At 38.2% G+C, this 20,391-nt stretch overlaps 1 protein-coding gene across 31 annotated transcripts in view; it reads left to right on the top strand.

Annotated features, from left to right (window-relative positions):
* The window catches only part of MLIP (muscular LMNA interacting protein), a 262,050-nt gene that overhangs the window by 109,154 nt on the left and 132,505 nt on the right, over positions 1–20,391 (top strand). For 27 of the 31 annotated variants that reach the window (XM_080666525.1, XM_080666535.1, XM_080666530.1 and 24 more), the window contains 2 exons: positions 10,054–10,209; positions 13,297–13,689. In XM_080666525.1, the coding sequence (XP_080522651.1) occupies positions 10,054–10,209; positions 13,297–13,689 (549 nt within the window). The remainder of the gene's footprint in view (positions 1–10,053; positions 10,210–13,296; positions 13,690–20,391) is intronic. The other 4 variants (XM_080666519.1, XM_080666538.1, XM_080666518.1 and 1 more) reach the window with 1 other exon arrangement.

Here is a 20,391-nt window from a genome sequence, read left to right as displayed (position 1 = left end):
ATATGTATAATAGAATACATATATTCTTCATTTCAATTCCCCACTGAGTAAATTAAAACAACTTAATTCAAGATTTTTGATGATCAAGACTTAACCTTCTAGTCTTATTGCCTTTATTCTCATTTATGTTACTTACCAAACTGAATAACACAGAGTTAAGGCTTTACATGCTGAATTTTACTGTTATCCTCACAAGAATCCTGTGAAAGTTTTATCCAAACTTCACAGGTGAGAGGACAGAGACTTCTGGAGGTTTAGCAGCTTCTCTGGTCCCACAGCCAGTAGCCAACTGACTCCAGGGTCCCGTCCTTTTAGACTACACCTGCTGCTCCCTGCAGTTCTGATCAGTGCCTTCATGCAGGCTTTCCTCTCTGCATGAAATTAGTGCTATTCTTTCCCATCTTTATAGCTCCCTCTTCCCCCATGTTTCTAAGAGCAGCCCAAATGCTGCTTTCTCCTTGAATACCTCTGGGTGGCTGTGCTCGCACCATGCTGAAAAATTCCTCCAAGCCCTTACTACTCCACGTGTCACAGGCCAGCAGTAGGGGATCAAATGGAAATGCAGAATCTGAGGCCCCACTCCAGATGTCCTCAATCAGAAACTGCATTTTTATAAGATCTTTGGGCAGTTTATGTGCAAAGTTTGAGAACTGCAGTATGGGATACTTTTTTCTTCCTTTTTTTCTTTTCCTTTTCTTTTCTTCTTCCTCCTCCTTCTCTTCCTCTTCCTCCTCCTCCTTCTCTTTCTCCTCCTCCTCCTCCTCTTCTTCTTCTTCCGTTCTTTATACCTCTGTTATTTGTATACCTGTTGTATATTCTCAATTGAGCTGTAAGATCTTTGAGGGCAGGAGGATATTATATTCTCTTTTGAACATATAAAATATACTCATAAATATACATAACATAGAAAAGGCACATAATTTGTTTGGTGATATAACAGAACTTATATTTAAAAATTCACATAATTTTTTAGGTCAAAAAGTACTGTGTTATTTGGAATATTTTTTTCCATTGTGCTAACAGAGTCACTTTGACAATTAATTTACTGTTAATATTTCCACAAATTCAAGCTTTTGATAACATTGAAAATGTTAAGAGGCATAATCTAAGTCCTTAAAAAAAAGCTTTCATTCTTTCCCATATCCTTTGGTCTATAACCAGCGCTTGGGACAATACATCTTTCATTGCCAGAGTAAAAATATAGATATTACAGATTTGGAGTAAAATCAATACTTAGAAAATAGAAATACTGAAAGCTGAGGACTTCAGTCAATTTCACGTGTGAAGTTTTGAAGTTTGTCTTCATTCAGGCCACTCACAGTCTCCTAAGAACATTGGAATGGAATTTTGTTTTGACAAATGTTTGATTCCAAGCTTTATTTTATAGCTAATTTGTTGAAGAGCAAAACCTCAGTCACTGCAGATGCTCCTATATCATTCTTGCTACTTACATGCCAAGGACCGATAATTCAAACTATTGATTTTTTGAAATGATTAGTGTATGTTTTCTATTTTTCTATTTAGACACAGTGTTTGCATATATTTGTACCTTTAAGTGTTCTCAGGAAGTGTGACCAACTGATCACTGAGACTGGCAGATGCTCAGCCCTTCAATCAGCTTCTTGTTGCTGCTGTACAATCTGGCGTCTCTTCTTTCTGCAGAATATGTAATTGGAACACATGCGTGAAGAGGGCAAACACATAGCGGTGGCTTTTTTACCTTCTGCTGGCTCCATTTCAGCAGTCAGTATGACCGCTCAGAAAGTTACAAACCTAAAAATTGTCTACATATAAATACACCCTTTGGAGCTGACAAAATTCTTCAGAGAGGATTACCTCTTTTCAGAATTATTTCTTTTTCCCTGTGTGAGTGTGTGTGTTGCTTCAGTCACAGGCTCCCTTCCCACCTCATCATTGGCTTGCTCACTCCCTTATGTGATGAGTCAATGCTTCCAGAATAGGGGCTTCCGAGGGACTGCGGGAACTATTACTTCCAAATGAGCTCGTGCATCTTAACAGGGAGCGTTCAGACCACACCCCAGGTAAAAGGAAGTCTTTCCTTTATGCTTTCAAGAACTTTTAAAGGCTGTGTACTGTGGTATTTGCTGCAAAAGGGCTTGAGGGAGAGCTGCCTGGGTGTAGATAAATTTGACTGTGTATCAAAGAGAAATGTTATCTGCAGTTACTGTAAAGGCAGAACTGCTTACTGGGGAACTAAAGAAAATGCTCAGGACGGCCCTTGGCTTAGTGTCAATGCTAAGACATCCTGTAATGTCTGTTTTCAACAGGAGGCTAGTGGCCATCTGTGAGTGTGGGTGTCAACACTGGAAGAAGAGAACTTTTAGGGAAATAAAAGAAACGAAGGCATTGCAGCCTGAAACTGAGCAAAGGAGCAGTTAGCTGTCATAGCCTGGGGGGAAAACAATTTCTTAAATTATTTGGCTGTCTGGTGAGAAGGTGACAGGCTCAGAACTTTTGAGTGCTTGAAACCATTTAGAAAAAGATTTTAATCCTGCCAGCTCTAATTTCTATTATTAAAATAGTTAGTTTCCCAAGGATAGGAATGAAGACGTGATTTTAAACCGCACTGACAACTGAAAGTGTTAACTGGCATTTAACAAATGCAATGGTATTAACATGCATCTGTTTCTGCTTTGTGTGGAAAATGATTTTTCATCACCATAGCGATTCATTTCTGGGCTCCAATGAAACTTGGCCACAGTATGTGGTAAATAGCAATTTTTTTTTTCTTTCCTGAAGAAGGGATTTAGCAGTCTACCGGCTAGGCTAACACGTGACTCTTCATCTAAATGTAGCTGCTGTAATGTCAAATCCCTTTCCAACTGAATTCTGTACAAAATTTTGTACATCCTTGGTAAGATAAGAGGCTGCTAGGTAAAGGCAGAGAACAGAGCCCCATGCTAACACTGTACTCCCAACTAAAAAGCGAATACCAAGCCATTGCCCTTTTTGTGGTTGCTGTTCTGAGGAATGTGTATGGACAGGAATTTTTTCCTGATCTTGTTCTCTAACAGTAAACTAGGAAGATAAATGAGTCTTTAGTCCTATTAGATTTTCTGTTTTAATGTTATTCTTGAATGGCATGTATTGGTTCAATTAAAATTTAAAAGAGTATTCTTCTGCAACTGGTACAGAAATTTCATGTAGGATAGGGATACTTTTATAAGAAAATATAACAAATGCTTCTTTTTAGTTGCTTTCATTGTCAACATGTGATTATGTCCTGACATTCCTTTGAGGGTGTTATAAAAGCACACTTTATTCATTGAAGCATCAGTTTTCTTTTTTAAAAAATTTCTTTAAAAAAAATCTTTATTGTTGAAAGTATTACATAGGTCCTCCTTTCCCCCCATTAACCTCTTCCCGGCCCCTTCCATTCTCCCCGCTCCCCAGGCCCTCACCACCTCACTCTCTGTGTCCACAGATTATGCATACATGCCTACAAGTTCAGTGGTTGAACTCTTCCCACTCACCCTCCCCTGCCTTCCCTCTGAAGTTCAACAGCCTGTTCAGAAGCATCAGTTTACATCCACACTAGTGGAAATCTGTGTATTTTATAGAGATTTAAGGAGTATTAAATTATACAACTTGTGCAAGATTTTTGGAGACATAAATTTTCATTATTTATATGCTTTAGAAGGCAAGGGCACTTACTTTTATTAATGGTTATGTATATTTCATAACATATGAATTGCTTATACTGAATGGGGTGTTTATACTGAAGACTGTACTACATTAGTATTTAAATTTCATTTGGATGAAACCAAAAATACACCTATAGTCACCATGTAGGGGCATGAGGGAGGCCTACAGAACCTGGGGACAAAATCACATTGTCACCTCTTCTTTGACTTCTAAATGACAGTCTATAATATGATGAACTATCTGAACAACCTAAGTGATTTTTTTGCTAAAGCCACTCTCTATCCATCATGATATTGATGAAATTAGTCATGTCAAGAAACCTTTCTAGAAAATCCATGTAGAAAGTGTGTTGCATTATGTATTGCTGTTAAGACTAGTGGGCTTCCCAAATCTCACAAAAGATCTAATGTTCCTCCCTACAAAGGAAAGCACTGGTTTTCTATTTTCTGATGATAAGCTGCAAACTGGGAGTTGTAACATGATTGCAATCATGGAATAATGACAAATATCATTCAAGGCTAAAAAGAATATTAAAAAATAAAAGTTGGCTCAGGAGGATTTATCTGTGTATGTTACACCCACTAAGGATTATGCATTGTTTTTATAAGACATAGATGTTTTAGGTTTTTAATTACCAGAAAGGTATGCCCTATAATAAGTGGCCCAGACTTAGTTTGTTAGGCCTGTAACTTCAGCAAAAATTTCCACAAGGAAATCCAGTTCTCTTTGTTTGATCTCATGTCCACAAAGGAAATATTCAGTTACTAATGTAGTGTCCAAGATAGCCTGTTCCAGGTGCCCTCTAACCTCAGTCTCACATTGAGCCACCATGCTGTCTGTCTTTCTCTCCAGCCCAGTCTTTCTGTTACCCAACACATCTTTTGTTTTTATAAGGATGACCTTGTTGACATCCTTGTGTCACAATTCCTTAACCGTCACAATCTCAGTGTCCCTCCTGCTTTTTCATTTCAGATACTCAATCTCAAGGCCAAAGCCTGGACCTCATAATCACCTAGAATTATTATACTTCTAAATCTTAAACTCTCACAACCATGCTTGACCCTAAGCCTTCTAGTGTCTTGAATCTGTGGTCCCTCTTCTTTACCCATTTAAACTAATTCTGTCCATGGTGGATCATTTGCTCTACTCTCATTAGTACTCTCAATTTCCTTGTACTCACAACATCCTTCTGCTAAAACCACATTCAAATGTCAATTCTCTAAATGCTACAACTCACTTTCTCTGTTCCTTTGATAGGCAGTTGAGCATCCCTGGAAAGAATATGAAAAAGCTAAGCAAATTGCTTTACTACAACTCATAGATTTACATTTGGACTGGGCCCTCAGTATAATCTGTCAATCCTTTTGTTTATTTATGGTTAGTCCTCTTTCCTATTGCTGTCAAAGATATTCCAGGCTTTCCTAATTTCTTTAAAATCAGATGTTGCCCTAGCCAGTTTGGCTCAATGGATAGAGTGTGGGCCTGTGGACTGAAGGTTCCTTGGATCAATGCCTGTCAAGGGCATGTATCCCAGTTGCAGGCTTGATCCCTGGCTCTGGTTGGGGGCTTGTGCAGGAGGCAACCAATCAATGTGTGTCTCTCACATGGATGTTTCTCTCTCTGTCTCTCCTTCTCCCTTCCACTCTCTCTAAAAATCAATGAAAAAATATCCTCGAGTGAAGATTAACAAAAATAAAATAAAATAAAATCCCATTTTGCCTTTACTAGTTCTTCCTTTGCTGCTTGGTCACTTAATGGTAAAGTCTGGAAGGTTCAATCTTGGATCTCTTTTTTTCCCCTCTTTGTGGTAATTCCATCTAGTCTCATGATTTTAAATACTATATATAGGTTAACAACCCTAGTAATTTAATCTCCAGCACAGACTTTCTTCTAAGCTTGACTCCCTATACGCATTCTACTTGGATGTATATTTCAAATTTGATTTTTATTCTCAAACAAGCTTTACCTATTGTTTTCCCCATCTAGTGAATAATAACTCATGTTTTAAGAAATTACTGACATAAAAAATGTTGACCTGGTCTTGACTCTTGTCTATCTTTTATATCCTACATCTAACTTTTCAGCAGTTTCTAAGATTTTACTTTAAAATATAGCCAGAAACTTACACTTCTAATCACTATTATAGCAGCAACCTGAGTGCAAGCTACCATTTTTTCTCCCATGGGTTATTGCAATAACCTTATAGCCAGTCTTCATAGCTTATAACTATTGGAAATAATATATATTATACAGAGTTTTTTTGTTTTTTTTTTCTCTTCTGTTCACTAGAATGTAAATTCCATTAGGGTAGAGATTTTTGTTCACTGTGATATTACCAATCCTACAGTAGTACCTCACATTTAATAGGCATTTGATAAGACCCTGTTCAAAATGAAAGTAAATAAAATGTTCAAGTGAGGATTGTTTTTAGTAGGAACATAGTATCAGGACTGAAGGCCACATAAAATGACAAAGATGTAGGTGAGTGGATAGATGTGTGATGGGGACCTTGGAAAATCTTCTCCGATTGCTTTAATTATCTTAATGGAATGAGAAACAAAGTCATCAGCTTAGAGTGAGACTAGGGGAGATGTTGGGGGTTTGAAGAAAGAAAAAAAGATGTGAGTTTTCTAGGCAAGTGGAAGAGTGAATGGGCTATGGAACCATAGTATGATTGTAGAGCAGCATTGAAGAGCCTACTTGAGGCTTAGAGTCATAAATTTGAAGTGAAACCAGTAAGCACAGTCATGTGATTTTCCATAACCACATTCACCTCTGTGGTCCAGGGGTAGAATAGGCATGGGGTCAGATTTAGTGAGGACTGTGATTTACCCACACAGGGATGACAGTGTGAGAGAGGTAAGACATGTAAGGGGTATGCATGGGAGTAGTTGTGGTAAATGTGGTCATGTGGTAAATGCACGCTGATTATAAAAAAGAAGTATGGGAAAACCTAATGTTGGAAGAATCAGTAGATTTTCATTCTGGTTGGATCCACAAAGTGTTGGAGTTAGAAAACTGGAGTGAGTGGTATTATGAAAAAAAGAAGGGGTGGTCATAGAATGAAAAAACCAAAAATATGGAGGGGCTGCAGGAGGTTGGCCAGCCAGCCGGCCCCGCCCCCTATTGGGGTGGGGGGGCAATCCGGGGTGGGGCTGGCCAGAGGGAGGGGCTGTGGGCTGATCAGGGTGGTGGGGGCCCATTGGGGGTGGGGCTGGCTCGGGGGAGGGGCTGGTTGGTTTTGGTCTAGGCTAGGAATGTGAGAGGCAAGGAGAGTAGAGGTCAAGGCAACATAATACTAGAAAAATTATCCATGGAATCTATATATATAAAAAACCAGCAACCTAATGTCGTAAGGACCATAACAACCAGTTGCGATGAGGCCTACTGTGGCCAGCGAACTGGCTGGATCAGGGGATGGGGCCTGCCAGCCAACATTGCAGCCCCTTCCCCCTGCCATCCTGCCCCTGATCAGACTCTTCCACCCAGATCAAGGGCGGACTGCCGGCCAAACTCACCCGCCCCTTCCCCCAGGCCAGCCCTGTTCCCCATAGACGCACCCCACCATGATAGGCCCACAGCCCCTCCCCCCGGCTGGCCCTGCCCCTGATTGCTCCCTCCCCCAATAGGGAACGGGGCCGACCCGCCAACCTCCTGCAGCCCCTCTCCCCAGCCAGCCCTGTCCCCAATGGGCCCCTACCACCCTGATCAGCCTGCAGCCCCTACCCCTGATTGCTCCCCCACCCCAATAGGGGGTGGGGCCGGCCTGCCAACCTCCTGCAGTCCCTCCTCCCACCTGGCCCCACCCCAGATCAGCCCCTCCACCCTGATCAGGGGCAGGGCAGGCAGACCAAACACCAGTGGCCCCTCCCCAGGCCCCTGGTCCCTGATTGGCACACCCCACCCCATCCGGAGGCAAGGCCAGCTGGCCCACCACCCACAGCCCCTCCCCATGGTAGGCCCCACCCCCAATCAGCCCCCCAACCCCAATTGGGGACAAGGCTTGCCGGCCAATCACCCATGGCCAATTTCCCCAGCCGGCCTGGCCTTGATTGGGCCCCGATTGGGGCAGGCTGACCAGCCAGCCTCCCACCATCTCCTCCCAACAGGCCCAGCCCCAATCCGTCCCAATTGGGTCCAGGGAGGCCAGACCCCACCCATGCACAAATTCCTGCACTGGGCCTCTAGTATAAAATAATGAAAAGCATAGTGTAAGAGATAGTAGATTGAGCCAGGAACCTAATTTTTAAAGAAAAGAGTTTGATGTAGGTATGGACAGGTAACTGTGACAAGGAGAAGTAGCGAGTGTTCTAGATTGATGACACAAGATTCAAAGCTGGAAGTTTTTAGGTAAGAGGAAGGAAGAAGAATGGTCTGGAAGCATTAAGAAGGAGTAAGGAGCACACCTATTCTACTCCCATGTCAGTGTGAGAGGAAACAGCTACCACTGAGAGAGCTTCTTGGGAAGGAGAGTCCTTCAGAGGGAACCATGGTTTGGTTAGAGCTAGAATATTTAGGGAAGAAGTTAAGAGAATGGAGGATTTTGTGATGGCTGACTGAATCCAAGACAGTGAACAGTGAAAGTATATCAAGAGTTGGAGCATGGTACAAGATGGGAATAAAACTAGGGGTGTGTATAACATATAGAGATTGAGGGATGATGCAGAGGTCTGGATTTTCACAGGGACAGAAGTGATCAGAGTTAAAATCCATGTTGAGATAAGGTCCAAGTTGTCCAAGGCATAGAAAGGTAGTACAGCTTGAAGGGAACGGAAAGTAGGGATCTTGCCAGGGCATATCATATATATTTAATATTTTTTTTTTATTGATTTCAGAGAGGAAGGAAGAGGTAGAAAGAGATAGAAACATTAATGATGAGAGAGAATCATTGATTGGCTGCCTCTTGCATGCCCCCCACTGGGGATTGAGCCTACAACCCAGGCATGTGCCCTTGACTGGAATCGAATCCAGGACCCTTCAGTCCGCAGGCCAATGCTCTATCCACTGAGCTAAACCATCCAGGGCCATATCATATATTTTCTGACAGAGGCATGGAGGCAGCAAAGCAGCAGTGTTACTCTGACTAGATGGGGCTGATTCTGTCACGTACATTGATTATATAAAAAATGATCTCCTCTCACCTTCCCATTTCTCCACTCCATCAGATGTATGAGCTTTTCTTCATCTTAATTAATTTTCTCTGGACTCCAAGGAGGCCATGTTCCTTTTCTTGTTTCCATAACTTATTCTGCCTGCTTCTTCCAAGATCTTGCTCTGCTTTTATTTTCTACTGGTTCCTTCCTTCAGTATAAAGACATGTTCAAGTCTATTCCATTACAGATCAAAAGGTTATCTCCTTGACTCTGCTTCCCTGTCTGACTACTCTTAACCTTTCTCCTTACTTCTCATCCAAACTTCAAAAGAGAAATCTACAGCACCATCTTCTCTTTCTCCCTTTTCATTTAATCCTCAGGTGATTGCTGTTGGCTTTTTGTCCTTGTCTCTAGTCTTGTGTCCCTTCAAAACCAGAATTATCTATCTAAAAATTTCGTGTGAATATGTCATTTCCCAATCTTTAATGGTTCTCTGGTGGCAATAAGTAGGACACAATGAAAGCTTGATCTACCCCCCATTGCTGCTTTTTCCCATGCTTTCTCTCTGCTGGATGTCTCAGCCCTGGACATCATTACCTTCCTCTTCACTGGGACTTAAATTTCAGGTTTGTTTTTTTCTCTGAGGTTTCTAGATTGGGTAGGTACCCTATCACTTTTCCCTTAGTATTCTGTGCACACTCTTTTTCTACTTGTGAGTGGTCTATTGACTGTTTCCTATTCACTGTTTTATCCCTAGCTCCTGATTGCCTGCCACATAGAAAATACTTAATAAAATTTATTTCTGAATAAATAAAGAATGAATGAAAGATAAAATATATCCTTTAGCAGGCATTCACATCCTGATAGCCAGAAAAGCATGCTTCCAATTTTAAATCCACATTTAGCATTCTCATTATTGATAAATGTTAAGTTTCTTTCATGCTTAGTGATTATGAGTCCAATTGAACCTGCTAAACCAGGGTTAAAAGGATAAAAGTCCATTTTGAAACAGACCAGAAGCTGAGTTTGTGATGAACCCACCGAGGTAGAGATGCCCTATAATATTCTAGCACATCAACTTGCCACCTGTTGTTTTATTGTCATCCCCTACAACAGGATCTTCCTGATACACTATGACTATTTTTATAGCTGTTTTCTTTGGCAACCATAAACACGATCACAGGACAATAGGCAATTTATCAAAATAAGTGAGATAAATATCCTTGTGTATAGAGAAAAAGTCAAGATAAACCTTTGACAAGACTGAAACTCTAATTTATTACATGTCTCATAGGTCTCTTCTGGTGATTCTGAAGACAAACCTCTGATCTTCACATTTGTCCCCACTGTCAGAAGACTACCAACCCACTCTCAGTTGGCTGACACCTCTAAATTCCTTGTTAAAATTCCTGAGGAACCAAGTGATAAGAATCCAGAAACTGTAAATAGGGTAGGATTATTTTTATTCTTTTTTATATCAAGCAAATAACATTACATTATCCAAACTAATGTCTTAGAAGTTTGAATGAATGTTTATTTCCTCCGCTTAAAGTGAGATGACTAAGAAATCTAAGGTTGACTAAAAATATAATTGTGTAACAGAAACTTAAATGTAATCTAATCCCAGGTTCTCTCTACTACATTATTCTCAAACCTTTAGAGTTGACATTTTATTGTTTGCCTCCTGCCACCTCCCCTTCTCTCAAATGTATTTTAAATTATAAAAACAAAATTAAAAAGAAGTTTACATTTATTTAGAAAGAAAATACAAGATAAAACAGTGAGGTGCTACTATTTACATGTAATAATTGGCAACATTAAAAAAATATAATACCCAATGTTGGGGCCATTGTGGGGATATTCACATGGCTCACATTTTGTTGCTAATTATGTGAATATGTACAATTTTGGTGGAAAACCTTTATCCACTATCATAAAACTGTTCATAGCCTTTCAATAACCTGACTCTTTGAAATGTATCCCCAAAAATAGGACAAAAAAAGAAAAATGTTATATAGAAAAATATTTAGTGAAAAATAAAAACAGCATAATACCAGAAAAGTTAAGAATATGATAATACCTCACCTTGACAAACTTATAATTATGGTGATTATGTAAATTCATGGAAAATGTTAACCTTATAATATTATAGTACAAAATAGGTTATAAAATTGCATTTATACCCTGATTATACCTATCTAAAATGAGACCAATAATGAAAATAAATTTAAGACAAAATAGAAAAAAAACTGAAAATGACTTATATTAGAAAAGTAAATGATATGTGGGTTAAAAAAAATCTCCTTAGAATGTGTTTCAATATTGTCTTATTTAAATAAAATGTGACTGGGGAACTTTGTGGTATTCTTGAGCCAACTGGAAGGGCATAAAATAATCTGATTTACTTTCTATGAAAACATCTTATCTAGCAAGTAGTAATATATCTGGGATTCTGGGTATTTCAATGCTATCTTATTTCAAAGACCATTGGGGCCAAATTATTTTAGAAAAATTCTGAATATGCATAAGGCACTTCTGGGAAGTTTCTAACAGTAGTCAACTACATATAATATATTCATGGGTTCCTTTGTTGTTAGGCACTATGATTATGTGAGACTGTAAATATACGAACCAATTTTGGTTTCATATTTCCAAAGCTTCCTAGGATGATGATAATCATCTGATGTTTGCAATGATACACACAGAACTACATTGTTAAAATGAGATTAAAGGTTTTTCTTTCTATTTTTTAAACAGTTCAGTATTATAATGGAACAGGATAAATAATCCCTCATTCTTTCTATATTTCACTACTATTTACTGAATGTGTTACATGCTTGGTGCTGTGTATTCTGAGTGAATCAAGTCAACGCATAAGTTATTTGTTATTGGGAATGCAGGCAATGAAAAAACTGAAAAAATATATAATAGTCTCTAATAGTGATAAATGCTGTAAAAATCTTCAGAGTAAAGGGATAGAGAATGATAGACAATGGGTGAATGGGCTATTTTAGATCCTTAAAAATGTTTTTAAAAACTAGTTCAATTTTTTGCCAGTTTTTTAGTTATTCCATTACTTTTCATAATAAGAAATTTGTCATTGAATACTTCTATTTTTAATTTAAATCCTTCCAATTTGGGGGGTTGTTATTATAGAGCATCGTAATTAATATGTGAAGTGACCATTATCAGAGAAATCCTAGTCAGAGGCAATTTGTATTTTATCTTGACTATACCAGCACCAGCTGAAAGGTGTGAAATGGGTGTGTAAAGTCAACTCCTTAGTTTAGTTACACCTAATCAATGATCTGACTTCTATTCTGTCTTTATACACACAGAACACATACATACATATTATCACACATTATATTGATGACCATAGTTAAAATTATTTTAGTTTAATTAATGTATTCTTTAACTTCTATTTTGAAATAATTTTAAACTTAAATAAAAGATTAAGAGAAGAATATTAACCACTAAAGGCTTGGTGCATGAAATTTGTGCACAAGGGAGGGGTCTCTTAAGCCGGCCTACACCACTGGCTCCTAACTGCAACTGCCTGCCTGCCTGATCACCCCTAACCATTCACCTGCCTGCCTGCCTGATTGCCCCTAACCCCTTTGCCTGCCTGCCTGATCGCCCCTAACCACTCTGCCTGCCTTCCTGATCACCCCTAACCACCTCTGCCTCGGCCCCTGCCACAGTGGCTTCATCCAGAATGATGTCCGGAAGGTCGTTCGGCTGTCCAGTCTAATTAGCATATTATACTTTTATTATTATAGATGGTATGGTTATCGAAACCAAGAAAATTAACACTGGGTCTTTTAAACACAATCTTAGCATAACACAACTACTATCATTTTAGAACAAATTGTTTTGGTAGCATGGTAAAGCTGTCTTACATCTGGTCTTATGAACCTTCTTTATATTCATAAAAAATTGGATGGGAAAAGGTATAGAATTATAAATACAAAATAAAATAACAATAAAAAATACTTTGTACTGAAAATATCTTTTTTGGGTGTCCTATTCACAAGTTCTTCCCAATTAGCTTAGATTGTTTTGTCTGATTATCTGTGAATTTTGTTCCAATTTAAATTTTCCTCTCAGATTTTTAGAGATTTATATTATTTTAGAACATTTCAATGGGATTTCCTCTCTCCCCCATTTATACAGACTATATAGGTTTTGCTTGACCATTAGCTAAACCCTTTACCAGTCTCCCTTTGTTTCATGAATGTCTTTATGGAAAACATTACTCTCTTCATCTCTTTTTACAAAGTTATCTCATGATTTATTTGAAAGCAGGTTTGTTTGTTGATGTTGATTCTGAGGCCTACAGTGTTGGGGTTTGGACTAGGACAAATAGGTGGGCTAGTAAAAGTAAACTGTTAACTTCAACCTAATCTTTCTTCAGCCAACCTGATTTTTAAATATATTTTTAGAAATTCTTGTCCTTAAGCAGGCTATGCTTTTAAGTCTACATGCAAAAACGTAGCATGTATCAAACTGATGTCAATGCTTTTATTTATTGCAGTCTAATTTCAGTGAGTACTTGACCTTGAAAGCTGGGAGCCAACTGCAGAGAGACAGAGGGGCATTGACTTATCCTTCAGAGGTCATTGGAAAGATATCACAAGTAAGGGAATTTAAAGTGAACGAACCCCAAGGAATGCAGCAAAGTGGCCTCTTCAAAGCTGAATATGTCTTTATTGTGGACTCTGAAGGGGAAGATGAAGCTACAAGCAGAAAAGTTGAACAAAGCCCCCCAGAGGGGATGGGCACCACAGCTACTCGCCCTACATCTCTGGCAATCTCCTCCAGTCTGGTCTCTGATGTGGTGCGTCCCAAAACACGGGCAGCAAACCTTCAGGCTCCATCACATCCTGAAATGCCTCATGGGATGGCTTCTCAACAAAAGCATGGGCAGGTGGGTTTTTCTTCTTAAAAGAAAAAAATATTGTTTATACACCCTTTGTTCTAGACTGTTCCTGGTCAAGGCATAAAATACTCTTAAAGAAAAAGATATTATAATACCAAAATCTTATGATAATAAATCATCAAGGTGTAAATATAGGCAGTAAATTTATAAGACATAAAAGATTATATAATTATACTGTGAATTGGCTGAGGAGAAAATGTAAAACCTTTAGTTGGAGTGGATTTCAAGAAACACTACCTCTTCCTTTTGAACAATTCTTGGGAAGGTTGATAATGGGAGTTTCTTAGGAGAGAGTGCTTGGTGAGCTGGGTGCTTCAAGAGGCACATTGAAAACATGAGAAGCATCCAATGAGAAGACATCCGTTGGATTTTAGATATACTAGTAAACATGTTGCTTTTGAACTAGGAAAAGAGTAATAAAGGGTACAGTAGGAAATAAAAGTGTATAAGGAAAATAAGTTCCTCCTGTATGTCATAAGGGAAATATGTACTGTAGACCGGGAAGCCACCAGGGTGGGACTGGCCTCAATAAAATGGGAAGAAGATCCCATCCCATAATTTAGCAGCAAGATTGAATGATTTCTTTAAGGTGGACAGAAAGCCTTTGGTACAGTAGAAGACTGATGTCTGTGATGGCAAGAAAAAATATCAAGGAAAGAAAGGGAGGGATTTTGAAGGGGAAAATAGGAAGATTTTGCCATTGACTGTCTATTTGTTGTAATGAAATTATTGGATGACTTTAAGAAAGTGTAGGTAGAATGTCAGGAATGAAGAGGCTGGCTTTGGAGTAAATAGTGAATGGAGAGTTGCCCTTGACAGTGAGCATGGGTGAGTACCAAGATGTTGTTTAGGATCTATCAGACCAGATATTTGCAAGCACCCCAAAGTAGTTGGGTGAACATTATTGATGAACTGGACTTTTGGTTGGACTTTTGGATCTATGCAAAACTGTAGATAGGCATCTTATTTTTGGTGCCACCCCATCTTTATTTCTGTGCTTTCACTGGCTTCCTGATGCTGTATTCATATCTCCATCAAGCATCCAGTATCCTGATGCTGCTTTTTGGTGATAGAAGACTCTTTCTGGGCTATCTCTACCCAGGATGACTGGACTGAAAAAAAATTATTTCTTCTTGAAGTTTATTCTCAGCTAGTTATTGGAAATATTCTAATTATATAATTAAACATATTCTCAGTAAGTGGTGATAGGCTTAAATATTTTTTTTTCTTAACTCAGGAAAGATGATGGAATAACCAAGTAGGAGATGTGAGGGTTTCCATAGTCAGTAGAGGGTAGTGTGATGGGGCCCCTTTGAAAAAGAACATGCATGTGTGATGATACTAGATATAAATGAAGAAAAGTATTCTTAATGAAACAATTTTTAGCGATTTTTTAAATTTACTCTTTTTTCCCAGTTGATATATTTCTTCCCAAATTGGTCATTTATTTTGTTTTCATGAGACTAAATATATAGAGGTCAAACTGGATACTACACACACACTTTGGAAACTTTTTAAAAAAATATATATTTTATTGATTTTTTACAGAGAGGAATGGAGAGGGATAGAGAGTTAGAAACATCAATGAGAGAGAAACATCGACCAGCTGCCTCCTGCACACCTCCCACTGGGGATGTGCCCGCAACCAAGGTACATGCCCTTGACCGGAATCGAACCCAGGACCCCCCAGTCCGCAGGCCAACACTCTATCCACTGAGCCAAACTGGTTTCGGCACACTTTGGAAACTTTTTGCAGCATAGGTTAGTTAGGAGGTTATAGTTCACGCTATTAGAGCTCCAACGGAAAGGCAAAGCTCCACCTTATTCATTAGTGGTGGCTGAAAATGATGGTTACCACTGATGGAGGAGTTCTGAATCCCGAAATGTTTGGGAATAGCCGTTATTCCTGTTTCCATTTTCCTTAATAATTCATTTTAATGATGAATAGTAGGTCATCATGAAATAAAAAAAGATGAATTAAAAATAAGAGGACTGCCACACACAAATTTAAACTAAAGAGAAATGACCGGAGCATGAAAGAAGACACTCTAAAATAAGTTTAATGATGTCAGTAGTAGAAGTTTAATGTAAAAAGTGTAAAGACTACCCTGTGATTGGATTACTTGATGCCAACAATAGCAATTTTTCAATCAGAAATGCAGTTAAGTGATTTTCTGTTCAACCTGGTGAAAATGAATCCATATATAGGATTGTATATAAATTAGCACTATTAGTTAGTCATAAGTATTTATTAGGCTATTCCTAAAAAAATGTCTTTAGTTACTTGTTTGGGATTTAAGCTTTTCATAACCTAACCTAAATGTCATTTTCTACTCACATCTTGTACCTCTCTTCTTCAGTTCTCCCAAATTATCACCAAAGTTCACACTTCATACCTTTCTATCCCAGAGCTCTTGATGTCTCTGTGTCTGTGTGTAATGCTTCTTTCTTCCCTGGACCCAAGGCCATATTGACCCAGGCTACTTGACACTCTAAGTTCAGCTCAAGTAGCACCTTTTCCTAGACATTTTCTTTGAAGGTGGGTTAGTTTTTCTTTTTCATCTCTGTCACTTTTTTTTATAGTTTTGTAGCCTCTTCAATGCTTATACTAATTGATTTTATCTTTCTTCCTCACTAGACTGAGAATAACTTGAAGTCAAAGTCTGTCTCCTGTTTATTTCTGTATCCATAGCACAGAGTGTAGTGTCTTGAACATAGGTGAAGTTCAATAAGGTGTATGAAAAGAAAAATATTTGGAAGTTTACATCTTTGAAGTTTTTTCTCAGATATTGACTCCTTTATGAAGTCTGCTTTGGTTCTTTCAGTGAAAGCAAACTCTCCCTCAATTTAATTCTGATAACTTTTTCCCCTGAACATTTTTTTAAAAATTTCTTTATTGATTAAGGTATCACATATTTGTCCTCATCCCCCCATTCCCATCCCAAACCCCTCCCCACGCATTCCCCCCCCCCCCTGTTGCCCACTGGTTAGGCTTATATGCATGCATACAAGTCCTTTGGTTGATCTCTCCCCCTTACCCCCACTCTCCCCTACCTTCCCTTTGAGGTTTGACAGTCTGATCGATGCTTCCCTGTCTCCGGGTCCATTTTTATTCATCAGTTTATGTTGTTCATTATTTCCCCTAGATGAGTGAGATCATGTGATACTAGAAATACAGTTATAAGAATCGAAAATGAGACAAGCAATAATGGTTATGCTGAGAGGCAAATGAACCAGTCTGTAGTGAGTTTCTTTCTGGGCCAACAGTTCTTTTGAGTCCCAATTTCAATGCCAAACAGTTCCTTATGTGTACATGTCAGCATGGTATTTCAGTTCTGGATGGTGGACAAATGGTGGTAATGCAGGTCCGACCCTCTCTGGTTTGGTCCTGGGCAACCTGCAGCGACGCACAGCTGCTGACTGCTAGTATGGCAAGGTGTCGTCAGCATCTTCTATCTCTGAACTGTTTCTCTTCTGTCTTCATGGCTGGAGCAGTCCTGTCAATTCCTCTCTGTTGCAGGAATCCACATGGTCTTGGAGTTGTTTTCTGAAAATATACAAACATATTCTTGACCAAAAGTTAATAAAGGAATCTTTTCTATAAATTTGACTTGGGATCCTTTTTCATTTTTTGCCCCAACGATTTTCCTTTGGCTTGTTTTGACACCATGTGTGTTTTTCATGGGTGTCTTGATGTTAGCATTACAAATGAAAGTTAATTTTCTAAAGTAAAAATTTTCTAGATGTAATTTACTTACAGGATATTTTTCCTTACATGATATTCTTCTACTATCCCCCCTTTTTTGATTTAAATATTAGGAGGCTTTTGGAAATTTTATAATGTAGTCTTGATAGCTTTTAAATTTTATTTTTTTGCACTAAAATATGACTGCTTTAGGTTCATTACATGTTACGCAATTTTACCATGAGATGAACTACCAATAAAAATTTTAGTTAACACTTTAGGAACAGCTTTTTGTCCAGTACCATTTATTACAATTATCCTATTACAGCATGTATTATAACTATGTAGATTTGTGCCTCATCTTCCCTAGCAGACTGTAAATTCTTTATAGGTAAAGACCCTGTTAAATCCATTTCTATTAAACATTTTGTTCCCTATAGTAGTTACTGTGTTATCTTGAACATAGTATAAATATTGGGTTGAGTTTATTTTTGTTTGAAGTATTTTTATTGTAGTGGCATGTAGAATTTCAATTGTAAAGTGTAAGTAAAAATGCTATATCAGTAATTGAATTAAAATCCTCATTAGTAAAATTCAGAAAAAAAGTACTGTTTTTGAATGTTTGTGTAAAGGTGCAAGAATTGTCTTACTTAGAGATAGTATTAGCATCCAAAGGGAGGTGAATATACACATACAAACACAGAGTGATTTGTCTGAAAGACTTATGATAAAATATGGATTTAGGCAATGATAGTGTGAATAAAAAGACAAACTTATGGGGTAGAGTTAATTGTTTTATGAGAAAAAGTAACAATGCTTGAATTTATAACCAAGGAAATTAGATGAATGTTGGATTAACTGGGGGAAAAATAACAGGTATTGGGAAGGGATAGGAAGAGGTAAGACGTTCAAGGGTAGCTTGAGATGCCTTGGAAGCACGGCATGATGATATCTAAAAGGAAAGTAGGAGTATGAATCTGGAACACAAGAGAGAGCTGGGAGACTGGAGATACTTGCTGCATAAATTAAAACAATGAGAATGGATATATATATATATATATATATATATGTATATATATATATATATACATATACATACACACACACACACACACACACATATATATAGAACAAGTAGACATAAGATACAAGTCAGGAAACAGTAAGATATAAAAAGCCTGTGGAAGTAGGGAAGCCACTGAAAGAGACTGAGAAGGGACCAAAGAAGCTGGAGAGAGGGGTTCATGCAATGGAAGCTAAACGGGCTTCCAACAAAGAGTGGAATATGAACAAGGTCATATACCTAAATATGTAATATTTAGTTAAATTTATTGATTTTTTAAAGGTAGCTCAGTAATTTTTTTATAGAATTCAAATGAATCTGGTATCAATCATATCACCTTGGGAAAGCAAAATAATAGTAACATAATAATAAATAATAACTTTTTGACAGTGTGACATAATTTGAGTACTGATCTAGGTTTATCAAGTATGAAGCACAATAGTTCTCCAACTTTTATGCTGAGAGACCTCATGGAGAATGAAACTTTCCTTTACAACATTGTACTTTCATATTTTCTAGCTGCCTTGCCAGATTTTTTTAATGTACATTAGCAAGTACTTTTGCCAAGTTGGACAGGCAGGTTAATATATGCTGCTGCTTGAGTAGGGAAGAAGGGCAGGTTGGGAGATTCAAGAGGCCCTGATCAAAGCTGAAGGAAGGATCAAAGGCCTTTTGCTGACATAGCTGGATGTGAAACATGAGGGCAACCTACCTCTCTCCTCAGTATTAGCAGGACCAGAAGATGTGTAGGGATGAGGCCAGGGGTGTGAGGTCTGACCTGGCCACAATCTCAATTTGGAATATGAGAGCCCTTTCACTCTCCTGGGTGAGCCCCTAGAGCCTTGTCTGCCATTACCTGCTTGGAGCCACACCTCCTTTGTGCTTTCTCTTACTCTGGGAGAGGCAGGATGAGGTTCCCTAACATCTGACCAGTTCAGCTACAGAAGAGGCACTTGGTGCCTTTTATTAAAATATAAAATTTAATATAATATAAAATATAAATGTAATACAAGGAAAATATAAAACAAAGTTCAATAAAACAGGCCCTCAAAACTTCTTAAATCTGGAAATTAGGAGGTTATTTGGTGACTTTAATGTGAATAGCGTGAGTGGGGTGGTAGGGACACAAATCAAGTTGAGAAACAGATAGGTGATGAGGAAAGGAACTTCTATGTGTTGGAGGGATGGTATGGGAAAATGAAAATGAGGCAGGCAACTGACTGGCCATGCTCTTCTGGGTGACTACTTGTAATCATAAACCTTAGCTTCCTTATTTGTAAAACGGGGTGGTAATATCAAATTTCCTTATGAAGGTCAAATTAAATTATATATTTATTAATTTATATTTATACATAAAATGATCATAACAGTTTCTGGCCAAAAATAAGTTCTCAACAAATAATCTACTGTATATTAGAAGTCTAAGAAGGTAGCATGTTTTGGGGTACAGAGTAAAGAACATGTGAGGAGAAGAGGTTTTATATATTGGTTCAAATGTAGCTTGAATGTAAGAAATGAGGAAAGACTTGGAAAATAAGATCAGAAGAACTGGTTGAAGTCAAATAAAGGAGGTTTTTACATAAAATGATTGGAAATTTGGACATTAGATTTCCTGAATCCATGGAAAAGGGATTACAATGAATTATTTGGACAGGGCATTAGACATAGAAATCTTCCTTATAACCCTGGGGCCTCAATGCTCCAATATATTTGTGAGCCTCATTATGACTAAAAAATCTTCTTGCCTTCTGGTCCCCATCACCTAACACAATGCCTGGGACACTTGTAGGTGCTCTGATAAGTGAATAAATGATCCTCCTTTTCACAATACCCTGGGATATAAATAGGGACTAGACATTATATGAATTGTCTTAACCCAAAATATCAGCATGAAAGAGAGCCGAGGACTCCTGCCTTATACTTTAGCTCTTGTTCCATATTT

This window comes from Plecotus auritus (assembly GCF_963455305.1).
Source record: "Plecotus auritus genome assembly, chromosome: 4".
Lineage (NCBI taxonomy): Eukaryota > Metazoa > Chordata > Mammalia > Chiroptera > Vespertilionidae > Plecotus > Plecotus auritus.
Note: the sequence above shows the minus strand (reverse complement) of the source record. Positions and strands in the feature narration are given on the sequence as shown.